Source organism: Dermochelys coriacea, chromosome 24, assembly GCF_009764565.3.
Source record: "Dermochelys coriacea isolate rDerCor1 chromosome 24, rDerCor1.pri.v4, whole genome shotgun sequence".
NCBI lineage: Eukaryota > Metazoa > Chordata > Testudines > Dermochelyidae > Dermochelys > Dermochelys coriacea.
Genome location: NC_050091.1, coordinates 2978954 through 2991970, shown reverse-complemented (window position 1 = coordinate 2991970; position 13017 = coordinate 2978954). Strand labels below are relative to the sequence as shown.

The 13017-nt window shown below is 50.0% G+C and overlaps 1 protein-coding gene across 3 annotated transcripts; it reads left to right on the top strand.

The window, feature by feature from the left end:
* Positions 1-103: 103 nt before the first annotated feature.
* Positions 104-12120, top strand: LOC119847588. Of its 3 annotated transcripts, none has more exons than XM_043502206.1 (8): positions 104-255; positions 6602-6817; positions 7316-7576; positions 7983-8084; positions 8754-8792; positions 9422-9483; positions 10172-10256; positions 11511-12120. In XM_043502206.1, exons 1-8 carry the CDS (start codon positions 195-197, stop codon positions 11534-11536), a joined length of 852 nt encoding a protein of 283 aa, XP_043358141.1. In that variant the 5' UTR covers positions 104-194; the 3' UTR covers positions 11537-12120. The 3 variants fall into 3 exon arrangements, with proteins under 3 accessions (XP_043358141.1, XP_043358139.1, XP_043358140.1); XM_043502204.1 differs by having other exon boundaries at positions 107-255; positions 11126-12120; XM_043502205.1 differs by having other exon boundaries at positions 108-255; positions 7319-7576; positions 11126-12120.
* Positions 12121-13017: the final 897 nt, after the last annotated feature.

The following is a 13017-nucleotide window of genomic DNA, read 5'->3' as shown; positions in this document are numbered from 1 at the left end:
TTGCAATTAAATAAAGCCACCTTTCTCAAACCATCCGCTCCAGCTTTAAACCAGAAGAAGCCCAGAATGCCATTTGTTCCTTATTCATCACCCAGATTGCTACATGGAGTTCTTGCATATTGTTTAATTCCCCAAGAGGAAGCTGGGGAAGGAAGAGCTTGTGAATTCAGCTGCATGCAGTTGAGTTTCAGAGAATGGTGCCAAAAGAAAGAAGCGTGTGGTGGGTTTGGATCTCGGTGCTGTGTGCTGGAACCGGTGAGTCCAGAGTCAGGGGGTGAGGATCGGTGGCTGTTTTCTTTCTAGTGGGCTTTAGTGGCCCTGGCTGCACCTGCAAGAGGATAGATTTGTGCTTACGGATGTAGCTGACGCTCACAGCCTCTGAAAGGCTAGGGGGCTTTTATAACAGAGCATCAAGTGAAAGCAAATCCCCGGAGGATGAATCTGGCCCAGTGGCTAGGGCAGGAGAATGGAAGCAGGACTCCTGGCTTCCAGTCCCAGCTCTGGGAAGGGCAGGTCATCTCATCATTAGAAAGAAGGGAGTTGGAATCTGGGCTACAGAGCTCCACTGGCAGGTGCGGGATAGGACGGAGCGTGGTCCAATAGTCACAGCAGGGAGCTGAGTTGTGGTCCCAGCTTGATCACTGACTGATTTGTGACCCTGGACTAGGGTGACCAGATGTCCTGTTTTTAAAGAGACAGTCCTGTTTTTTGGGACTTTCTTATATAGATGCCTATTACCCCCCACCCCACCCCGTTTTTTCACAGTTGCTATCTGGTAATCCTACCCTGGACAAGATCCAGAAACACTGTACAAGCTGAACCCTGCCACTGGTCCCCCACACCTGGGGTCCTTCCTCTGCATGATGCTGTATAAGAGATTGAAAACTCCCCATAATACAGCTTGGCCAAGATGTAGGTGTGGTTGGCTACTGGGATTTCTTGTCTGACCCCTAGAGCTATAAACTGACGTCTTAAAACATAAGACTGAATTGGTCTTTTAGCACAGAAAACGACAAGTGCCACTGTAGTGTAGATGTGCCCCAGTGTAGCCAATCCGTGAACTCCCGGCTGCAGGAGAATCCAATACTCTGGATTATACAAAGGGCTAACACTAGATAATTAACCAACAAAAAGAAGTGTGAGTTTAACTCAGGTTAGCTAAACCGGGTTCAAATAGCAGTGGAGATAAGGCAGCTCAGCTTCTAACTTGGGTTAGCAGCGTGAATTCACGCCTATAGAGCAGCCCAGGGTTGAATTTGTGCAGCTAATGCAGGTTGAATGAAGAGTCTGTGCGTTGACTGCTCTTTTATTCCCAATTAGCTAATCAGAGTTAAAAACTCTTGCGGGGGGAGACCCATGTCATACAACGTTTCCTTCCACTTGGCCTACAAGTCTCCTTTGAGGGATGCCTATAAAAAGAACAGGACAATGGTTAGGCTGCTGGTGACCCAAGATCCCAGCCTATCAGGCTGATGGCTATTGTCTCACTGTTTCCTGGTGCTCCCCCGTCTCTTGTTTATCCTTCGATTGTCAGCCCTTTGGGGAAGGGGCTTGTCTTTCTTTGCTGTGGGTTTATTTGTACAGCACCTGGCATCATAGGGTCCTGCTCCGTGGGGCTCCTAAATGCTACGGTTACACAAAGAAACAACCACTTTGCTTTAAGTTTCCCTGCCACTGATTTCCATCCCCGGACCTCGGGCCTGATTCTCACCGACTCCAATCCATCCCTGGCTATGCTTAGACATTCTAGACTAACGCTGCACACTCCGCAGAGCTGAGTCAGGGCCAGTGGGCGAGTTTCCCAAACGCCTGTTAGGGTCAGTTTGAGGCTGCTCAGGGTCCTGCTATTTCCATCAGTCCCCGGGAGGCAGCTCGATGCTCCCCTTGTCTTTTGCATGAGCTCTGGGGGAAGCATTGCTCAACAGCAGTTCAGCTTCTTGCTTCGAGGAAGGTTGCTCGAGCAGGGGTTGCGCAACAGCTGCTTCACCCGACAGGTGCTTCCGGTCAGTTGGAGATGTGGTCGGTCACTCCTAGGGGGCCGCTGTCTAAGCTGCAGACAGTGTCCGTTGGTGCTGTGGCTGCACTGGAGAGGTTAATTCACCTGGAGAGGGTCTCTGGGGGGGGGGGCAGCTAAGACAAAGCCTTAGCTTGCAGCTGCAGGTCGGGTGAGGTCAAGCTGGGTCATTAGCATCACTATGTTCCTTTCATGACTCCGGGTTGTTGCCGGCTTGTATCTGCCCTTTGAGCAAGCAGGAATCTCATCTCATCGCCCTCTGTTGCAGGCTCATTACGGGACGCTCGCAGGGGTCCGAATTACAGTGACACACACTTGATGCCGCCAAGATGGTGCCCAGGGGACTCTGTGTCAATGAGAATCACCTCCGCCGATTGAGACACGTGTTCTCAGCTTCCCAGAGAGCTCCGCCCACAACGGCCCCCGCGCAGCCAACCAGACACTCGATGCAGAGCACTGATTGGCTGCGTGTGCTCTGAGGGTGGGACACCATTATAGCTCAGAGATCTGGTCAGCCAGTCAAAATGCACCCCAAAGCCCATGGTCCTTGACATGCCCATCCCTCCAGCACCAGTCTTGATGCTCAAGTCCTGAGTTCCCATCCAAAGGGCTCTTTTCTCCTGCAGGAGAGATGAAAATGTAGAGTTCCCAAACAGACTGTAACCCCTGTTTTCACCTATGGGAGTGCGGGGAACGGAATTCAGGCCCAGAGATAGGTGCCATGACGTTCTGTCCCTTAGAACAGTGGTTTTCAACCTTTTTTCATTTGCAGACCCCTAAAAAATTTCAAAGAGAGGCGTGGACCCCTTTGGAAATCTTAGGCCTAGACTGTGGCTCCCCAGGGATCTGCAGACCAGAGAATCAGTGCCTTAGAGCTGGTTACTATCCCAAGGAGCGAGGGAATGTCAGAAACCTGCATGAGACAGCAGCTTGAATGGAAAGCTAATGAACCCGGGCAATTCTTTCAAACCTCCCTGCTTTGCAATGCATATCCCTAGATTGTCTTGCATTACCATGTCTTTAAATAATAAAAAACGAATATTTGCACTGCACATTCAAAGGCTCAGCTGCAGCAGGGATAAGATCAACAGAAAAACTTCTGGATAATATTCCCTTAGACTGGGGGGAGGAGGTGATTTCTCAGACCTTGGGAACAGATGCAGGGCCCAATTCTCCACTCACACCAGCTTTGTGCTGTTACTGGTGCAAATGGAAAAGTGAGTGCCTTTTATGGAGTCACCCCAATTGACACTGGGGTAAAAGAAGAAGTGGGTTTTTTACCCACGAAAGCATATGCCCAAATAAATCTGTTCATTTTTAAGGTGCCACCGGACTCCTCGTTGATTTTGTGTATACAGACCAACACAGCGACCCCTCTGATTCTTGGGATTAGAGAGAGGCCCAACAAGCTGTTAGTCTCAGTAGCCTGACCTGGTTACTCCCGATGTCTCTAAATATTAATCACCCACTCACCCTTTCTTTTGTTTGCAACCATCTCTCTGCACTGAGCACCTAGAATATTTCTGAGCAGTGAAAACCAAGGCTTTCACTCCGATTCATTTCTACTAGGGGCCTGTGCATGCTGGGATTAAATGGGGCTATCTTCGAACACGGTATAAAGATAACTTTTCATCCTAGTGTGCCCAGGCCCAAAGAGATTAGAGCATGCACCAGCTCACAGGACCAGCCAGTCTTGTATCATGGTAGATTAGATTGAGTAAGTAGGTAGATGGATTGCACAGGACTGGGGCCAAGATGGGGGGCTGGGGACAGAGCAATGCCTATACCAACTAGGCACCAGCTGATAACACCTCCACACTGTCCCGGAGATGCTCAGCTAGCAGGTAGCCTAGGAGAGTGTCTCTCGATGACCAGTCTGTGGACTGGCACTGGTTCCCAAGATCTCTCTGAGACAGTTTAAGAAGGCAGCAAGCAGTCCCTGGTATCAAAAAGGTTGAGAAACACTGGCCAAGGACACAAGAGGATTCAAGTGCCTGCTCTACCAGAAACTTACTGCAGGACTTTGGGCAAGTCACTTAGACTCTGATCCTCAGAGGTATTTCGATAGCTAACGTCCATTGGCATAAGTGCAGGAAGTAGGGGTGCGGAGCTACTGCAGCACCCCCAGGTTTTATGCGGGGTCCCAGCTGCCAGCCCCATGCCCAGGGGTCCGAGCTGCCAGCCCTGCATGTGGGGCTCCGCTACTGGCCCCGAGCCTGCCCCCAGCCATGGCCCCAACCTCAGCCCCCTTACCCCGTCTGTGTCCCCACCTCCTGGAGGCATGGCCCTGCTCCCAGCCCCCACTCTGAGGGGTGGGGGCACGAGGTAAAGCATTTTGGGATAGTTTTGCTGGCTTTCAGCACCACCCCCTATAAAAAGCGTTCCAGTGCCACTGCCCATTGGGTTGACAGGCTCTGTGCCTCAGTTTCTCCATGTGTACAATGAGGGTAATAGCTCTGCCCTGCCTCACAGGGGTGTTGCGAGGATAACTACGTTAAAGATTGTGAGGTAAAACCTACAGCGGTGGGGGCCAGTTAAACGCAACTGACAAGCATCACTCTGTCTCCATGCATGCAATTTGTGACGCAGTCACTCCTGACTTCTGTAACGTATTTCCTGGCTGCTCACGCATTAATAGGATGTGACTCTCTGTCATCGTTATCTGGTATTGGAGGGGGGAAATCTGTGTTTAATATTGTCAGAACAAAGGGAGCATACCACTTCAGAGATCTTGCCAAATTAGTAGAGATTGATGGACAAGCTGCAATTTCTGCAGTAAGGAAGTTGGTAGCAGTACCGTATGACAACAGTGAGAAAGAAAAGGAGACCCCCAGAGGCCTCAATCTAGCCATCGAAAAAGGACAAGTCACTGGGGAAACGCCCACCATGTAAGGACAGTTTTGAAGAGCATGTCATAAGAACGTCTTAGCAAACACAGATTTGGATGTCTTTGCATATTGAGACACTGGATGTTGGATCACCATTGCCTCATGGATGGAAAAATGTGGATGATGAATGACTTCCTGTGTCCTTCAAGGCCCAGTGGGATCTGAGCTTCTACAAGGCCTTATTTATGCCTCTATCAGAAGGGGTAGCCACACCATCAGCTGTGTCTGTAGTCAGAACCATTTGCCCGGGACAGATCTGTGTCCATGCCAAGGCAATGAAGACTGTGGTCACCTGCACACTCTCGTCAGCGATCAGAATGATGAACAAGATGAGGATAGCGCTGGTGACCTTTCTAGTCAACATCGTCACCTTTCGATGAGGCCTGTATACGTTTATTATTAGATTTTGTTTTACCTTTTAGATTATTGTTGTGAGGCTTTGAGGTCACAAAGAAATCCAATCTTCAGATTATACACAGAGTCATTAAACTAACAAACGAATAGAAATATTTCTTAGCGTGTTGATGGCGTCATGTTTATCCCCGTTTCTATGGTAATGGCACCACTTGACCGCTCTGCATCAAAGTGGACATAATGAGCTTCCCAGTGACGTATGAGCACACATTAAGTCGACCAAATCGGTGGTGGCTGCCGCTCGCTTATTTGTGCTGCCTGAATGGAGCAGAGGGGCAGGATCAGATGGGAGAATCTGGCCGGCTGAATGGCAACGTGCGTTTTACGCCGAAGAGAGAGGGGTAAAGGCAGAGCTGGCATTAGCCGATACAGCTTCACTGACCTCAGTTGAAGCAGCATCAACGTAGGCCAGGTCTGGATTTGTCCCAGTGTTGCCAACACTCGTGATTGTATCATGAGTCTCACAATTGGAGCTGGGCAAATAACTGATTTTTTTCAGTTCAGTTCAAACCAAAAATCTAAAAAGTCAGTTCCTTTTGAACCAAAACTGAATATTTTTTGTTGTTTTTCCCCTTGCTGAAACAAAAATTAAAAAAAAAAAATTAGTTTGGGTCAAATGAAATGTTTTGAAAAGGTTGATTTGAATCAAAATGGTTTGATTTGACATTTCCTCTTCACACTCTCCAAAAAAGAAATTTTTTTTTCCTGTACAAACTATTTGCTGAATTCAACCCAAATTTGCAAATAGTTTTGGTGTCATGAAAAAAAGTTGCAGGGGGGGGGCGGGCAAATTTACCTTTCATTGACATATTTTTGCCCAGCTCTATTCACAATGTTTGGTGTTTTTCAAAGCGTCTGCTCCTGGAATCCTGTGATTAGGTAATAATCTCCACTTTCTTTATTTGTTTAATAAACAAACCAACCACATATTTCTGGCCTGCAGGGTTAGAAAGTGAAAAGCCTGAAAACATAAAGCAATTGCACCCTAGAGGCCCAGAAATCAGGAGCCAAACAGAGAGACTCGTAAGTTTATTACTAGCTGAAAAATATGAGATTTAAATAAGTTTTGTTGATTTTGGGGATCTTGCCTCCTGGTTTTTGAACACTTGGGTTGGCAATTAACATTAATTATCTGTTTTGCTGTAGTACCTAGGAGCCCTGTTCATGGACCAGCACCCCACTGATGTAGGCCCTGTCACACAGTAGGCTGTGACGTAGACTGTGTCTATGAAGAGCTAAAGTGCAATTTTTCATTTAAAAACAAAACTGGTCACAATTTTTGCAGTTGCAAGAGCAGCAGAACAAGGACAATCATCCAAAGACACGGGGAAAAGTGGGCATCTCGGAGGAACAGCGAGCTACTTCACCTGGACAGCAGAGAGAACAGACAGAAATGCAACCTGGGTCACTACAAACACTGCCCCCTCCACAGAAGAAAGACTCACAACGCCCAACACAACAGTTCTCATCCCAGTAAAGGACACCAATGGGCACAAAACCAGTAAGTCTTGGTCAGAGAGCTCTGCCAACAGCATTCAAGGTGAGTCCCTACTCCCCTCGCTGAGCTGTTACCCATGAGGGAACCTACTCAGGTAAGCCAAATGGGATTTCTTGCAGAAGGGGACGTGGCAGACTAGAGCAGGTTGGGAAATGGTTTGAATGACTCAGAAATTTGAACTGGGCATAATTGTATCCACATAGGCCATCACCGTACAGATCATAAAGATTAGGTCCTACGATTTATTCCCTGACTGCAGTTACAAGCAGCTGCATTTGCAGATACTGCAGTTGGATCTGCTACACCTCAATCCAGTGCTCTGAAGACCCAGGTTCTAGCCCCAGCTCTGCCACTGGCCTGCTGGGTGACCGTTGGCAAGTCATTTCTCCATGCCTCAGTTTCCCTATCTGTGCAATGGGCAGGATGATCCTGAGCTCCCTTTGTGAGGTGCTTGGTGAGTGAAGGATGATGATGATGATGATGATCCCTGTGTCAACTCAGCAGGGCAGCTGTCAAAGCCAGAGATTGCAATCCACTCCGGGGAGGGGATCTGCAACATCACCTTGACCTGCACAATGCGGGAAGGAGGTGGGGACATCATGTACGTCTGGCACCAGCCCGGGAAGAGCCACGTTCTGTCCATGGAGCCCATTCTCCGCGTCACCCAGAAGCCGGCTGATGGCTTCCTGAACTACACCTGCACCATCCGCAGCGCGGAGAGCAAGAATTCCAGCATGGTGTCCCTGAGCAAGCACTGCAATGGTCAGGCTCAGTATTCCCACCTACAGCTCAGTACATTTGCTAGATAGGTCTGTGGTCTACTGGTTAGAGCACTGGCTTGGGACTCAGGAGCCCTGAGTTCTACTCCCGCCACTGGGAAAGTCACTTCCTGTCTTGCCTCAGTTTCCCTTCCTGCTCTTTATCTGATTTGACTGTTAGCTCCTTGGGGAAGAGGCAGCACCCAAGGGCCAGCCCTCTAGGTGCTACCATTACAATATAAGGCACAGGGCAAAGTGACGAGCGGGTTTATGGGAGTGCACTAACCGGAGACCTTTCAAGGGTGCTCTGAATCAGCCCAGCTCTGTTGCCATCCCTGGAGCTGTCTGGATTTACACCAGCTGAGGAGTTGGCCCTGGCTATGACTCAATTTCTTCTCTTCCCTTTGTAGGAGCCTCAGCTTCCAGCTTGATCAAGTACTGGGTCCCGCCGGCGTTCATGGTCATTGCGTTGATCACCCTGTATTTCACGTACAGGAAGACCACAGAGAGAGGTGTGGGGTGTGGCCTGGCTCTGTTAGCCTGGAAATTCCAGGCCCGATTCTGATCTCAACTACCCTGGTGCAAATCCAGATTAACTTCAGTGAAAGGCGGGGGGGTGGGGGTGACTCTGAATTAGACAGGTCAGTTGCCTGGTTTTAAACCGGACGGTCCTTCTTTTGGGGGGCTGACATGGAGACAAACCTGGACTGTGCATTGAGGTCAGGCAGGCTGAGGTGCAGTGGTGTTCTCTGTGCAGTATGACCTTGTACGCCCCGTGCTGCAGGCATCCACAGCCCTTCGGGCCTGACATGGCATGCTGGAGCCCCAGCAGGGTCAGAATTTAGATCCTGCTGCTCCCAAACCTCAGGCCCATGCCATCTGAGCTACAGGAGAATCCCCATCAGTGGCTAGCTACATAGGGTCTATGACACCATGAGGTAGTTTTGATTTCATCCGGTAGAGGGCAATGATGCACTCCCACACTAGCCAGCTCATTAAAGGAGTCAGGATTGAAACTTCACTTTAGAGTCTCCTGCCACAGCCCTTTGCCCCCCTCTCCTCGCCTCCCTTGATCATCCTCACCACCACACTGCTTTCTTGGGTGAATGCAGAAGAACGTAAAAAAACATTTATTCCCCCAGTGATTTCACTTAACGCCACCCTTTGGTTTTGTTCCTCAGAAAGCCGCAGCAGAGCTGGGTCCATTTCTCAATCCTCAGGTAAGATTCATTCCAGCTTCCATTCTATTCACACTATGCCGTGCCCATCATTGTGGTATCCGAGTAATGAGGATCGGTGGGTGCCCAAGGGCCAGAACCTCAAAATTCTTTAAGGGCTTAACTCCCACCGATGGCTTGATTTCACCAGGATTTAGGCACCTATACACCTTTAAGATCTGGAGCCAAGTGATTTAGGAGCACAAATCTCATGGACTCTCAAGGGGATGGACTCTCTAATACCCTGGGACCAACATGGCTACAACAACATTGCAAACAAGATTTCCCCCCGACAATCCCTCCCTTCCTCCCCCACCCATTCATGGTCTATTTTCCTTTCCCTTCTTTTGTCTTTCCATTCATTGTGCATTGCCAGTTTCGATTGCTTAGCACACTTAGGGCTAAATCCTACAGACATGTATTAGTTATTCATATTGCAGCAGAACCTGGAGCCTTGCTCATGGACCAGGACATCCAAGATGCTAGGAGCCGTACGAACACAGGAAACAAAGACAGTCGCTTATCGCTTTGAGCAGGAACGGGTGTGGAGCAACAAATTTTTAAATAACCTGCTTTTCTTTGGCTTGTTTTTCTTTGTGGGTTTATTACCAGCCCAATGCTTTGTATTTCAGATTCTGATTCACAAGACAATCAAGCGGTTCACAGTGCAGCCCATGTTAACCCCCATCCGGAGGTAGGTCCCTAAAACATATTTTCCCTCCCCAGTGAAATTGTTAGAAAAATCCTAACTAATCCCTCTTCCCTCCTGCCACCCAGCAAATGACCATCCACCCCAGGATTAGAACCCGGCTTGCTCTTTGACGTAACCCAGCCGAACGGAGAGAGAGGGCAGGAGGCTGGGGGGAGGGGGGAAGCGCAAGTGATCCAGACCCTGCTTTGGAAAGCAGCTCGCATCCATAGATCTCAAAGCGCTCACCCCACCGCACCACTTATGGGTCTCTAATGCAAAGACCCCACGGCTTAGAAAGCCTCAGTGTGAGCACTTGCACATGAATGGGTCTTTATTCCTAGATTGCATTAAACCATTTTTTTCAAATTTAGGGCCTGATTCAGCCCTGTGTTAATCCAGTTTCATACCAACATACCTCCCTTGATTCCAGCAGGCCTGCACCAGTACAAAAGTGAATTGAAACTATGGCCCTTAGTTCTCATGGAAGTATTGCCCAGCGACAGACACCTGGGCCACTGCACCTGTGTGACTCAGTTTCCCCATACGGGAATAACAATGCTTAGCCAGAGTGCAACGAGGCTCCACCCATTCACATTTGGGAAGCATTTCAGAACTAGGCAGGCAGCAGTGGGTTACCTATTCAAACACACAGGCAAAGATCCATCTATCATGGCTGTATTTTGTATTACAGGCATGGAATTGGACTGGTGAGGAGACTCTAACCACCAAGAAAAACGAAGACGCTCTCGCTGACCCAGATCCTTCCCCCCAGCCAGGCAAGACGTCACGGCTCCTTGGTTTTACTTTTAGAAAATAAGCAACAGCACTGATTGAATTGCCCCTGGCCATCAGCTGCTAAAGAACTAGGTGAAATCCTGGGCCCCTGATATCGATGGCAAAACCTCACACTTAGTTCTGACTGACTGCAGCACCCACGACAGTTGCTCTGTCCAGGGACTCCTCTTATACACCCTGCTCCCAGCTTCCAGGCTGTGTCTGCTGGGCTTTTTGTCCTGCTCCATCTCTCTTCTCCTGCCATGCCTGTCTCTCCCACCCACCTACTCCTTCCCCCAAAAGCAAAATCCCCTCCACCCAGACCTTAGACTTCTTGACTAGCCTGCGGGCACATCTCCATCTTGGAGACAGCTAGGACTGGATGAAGGGCAGCTGCTAAACAGATGCACTTAAGAGGTTTTTGACCCTCCCACATGACACACTTGCACTTTTCATCCATTGCTCACTATGAGCTGGGTGTTATTAATACTCAATTAGCAAGGGGCATCACCTAAGGCTGCCTCTCCCCATCACACCCTGGGTGACCTACCTTAATGGTCAATCCCTGAGTGATATCAGTTCTGCCGGCTGGGGCAGGGTCCCAGCTCTTCCAGAGAGGCAGAGAAAATGAAAAGCACTCCCACAGCTCACTGGAGACCAGCCTCCGCCGAGCTACGGGGGATGCAGCCTTTCCTACCCTCCAAGGAAGTCTCAGCTCTGGCACACCTGAGGCCCTAGGTGCAGCAGGTGGGGCTGATTGTGACCACAGCAGGTCGTTAACCCCTTCCTGGTTTGGGAGTGGCATTGTCTGCCTGACCGCAGGGCTGCTGGGCCTTTGCTCACGCCATCTCACTGCTCTTCTTTCCACCAGCACAAAGCAGGGATAACCCAGGTGGGAGAGGAGAATGAGGCCTTCTCAGGCCTGATCTACCTGGGCTCCAAGCACAGAGGAGTTTGCAGGTCACCAGGGAGGCTCTGAGGGGAGCCCAGAGACAAGTCGTCCTGATGCAAACTCCACAGCTGACCCCAGCCAGTCGGGCTCCTGGAGGGTCGAATGCGGGTTTATTCCAGAACCTCAGGCCCGGGCAAGAGGGCTGTTTTTTTCTTCTCTTGCCATCTCCCATCCTGTGCCCAGCACCCACGAGTTGTGGGCAGCTGCGTGCTGAAAGGGAAGTGCCTGTGGAAGCCTTTGAACTCTTCCCTGGCTTCCTTCCAGCTCATTTTCACGTGGATTTTGCTTCTCTTTGATTGAACAGAACACAGCGCAGCCTCGCCCAGCTAACTCAGGATGCCAGACCCGGCAGAGCCTCCTAGCCCCTCAGCGTGACGCCAACACATGGAGAAGCCACAGGGGCATTGCTCACTTTTGAAGAAAGCTCTGTATGCCAATCTCACCCCACCCCAAATCTTCCCCTTGTCCCTTGATGAAGAAGGGAGGTGACAGTCAATCTCACCCATTACAAGGCGCTTTTCTCCTGTAGATCTCACAGTGTTTTGCAATTGGGGGTGCATATCAACAACCCCATTTTAGAAGGGGAAACTGAGGCACAGAAAGGTGAAGTGACCCTGCCTATTAAGCCAGTAACAGAGCGAGGAAACAGTACCCAGGGATCCTAATACCCTGCCTGGTACTGGACTTTGTTGCCTAGCTTTGGATTGTGGTGCTGCTCCCTTGTGGATGGCAAACTTTGGCCCTGCTTCTCCATAATGTGAAGCCCGTGTCCAAATCCTACCAAGACTGGGGACCGTTTTTGATTCCGGGAGTATCAAAACTGAAGAGCAATCTAATGGGAGTGGGCTCATTTGTGTGCGCGTGTGTGAAATACACGGGATTTCATCCAATAAAGTAATATTTAATGTTTGAAACACAGCTGGCCCTTGATTCTGGAACTGGTGGGAGTTTGGGGTTTGCAAAGAAAGCAGGATTACGCCATATCTCAGTCCCAGATGAGCAGACCCTCTCAGCCACTCGCTAGACGGCTGCGAGGGAATGCTGCCGCTGGATTATTTAAGCCTCTGGAGCCTGACCACAGCCCTGGGGCACAGACCCTCTCTCTGTCACCCCCCCCCATTGCTTAAACATGCCCTCTGCCAGAACCCCACCCAAAGGGATTACCACTGACCTCTCTCAGAGGCGCATGCTGGGCCCCATCGTTGTCAGTGAACTGAGATAGCACAAGGGAGTACAGTTCCCACAGCCCACTAACCTCCAACCCACAGGGCCCTCCACTCGCTCACCCTTCCCAGTGGGGTCCGGGGGGGACCAGCTGTGCTCAGGCAGGCAGGCAGGGTCCCCTGGCTCATCAAGCTCCTACGTGCCAGGTTGCTTCTCACACTGCTTCAACTGACGAAGAATGGGCCCTGAATAAGGCAGCTCCTGTCCTTTTGTCTCATTTAGCCCCCTTTGTCAGGTGGCTTCCTGCTCACCCTCCCCAGGTGGTCCCAGACCCCCAGATCCCAGGTGACTTGGGCCCCAATCCTTAGAGGTATTTAGATGCCTAACTCCCGTTGGCACCCAGATGCATTTTAGGATCTGGGCATTCCAACGCTGCCAGGCAACCTCTAAACCAGTTCTCCTGGTTGGAAGCCAGTATTGCTTAGAGCAATTCTATTTCAATGGGCGAGCACTCCCAATTTAACGACCTGCTATTTCCAGCCTTGGACCAATTCAGCCCTGGACCACGACAGCTCTGTTGGAATTTTGGACCCACACGGATGTGAATGGACACCAGAGAAAAGGCCGCACCTTCAAAATGGAGTTTT

Excerpts from the sequence above, each read along its gene's own strand:
- LOC119847588 (XM_043502204.1), top strand. The coding sequence starts at position 195 with ATGGTGCCAAAAGAAAGAAGCGTGTGGTGGGTTTGGATCTCGGTGCTG. Across the intron at positions 6,818-7,315 it reads CACCAATGGGCACAAAACCA|CAGGGCAGCTGTCAAAGCCA; the intron begins GTAAGTCTTGGT and ends GTGTCAACTCAG. Across the intron at positions 7,577-7,982 it reads CCTGAGCAAGCACTGCAATG|GAGCCTCAGCTTCCAGCTTG; the intron begins GTCAGGCTCAGT and ends TTCCCTTTGTAG.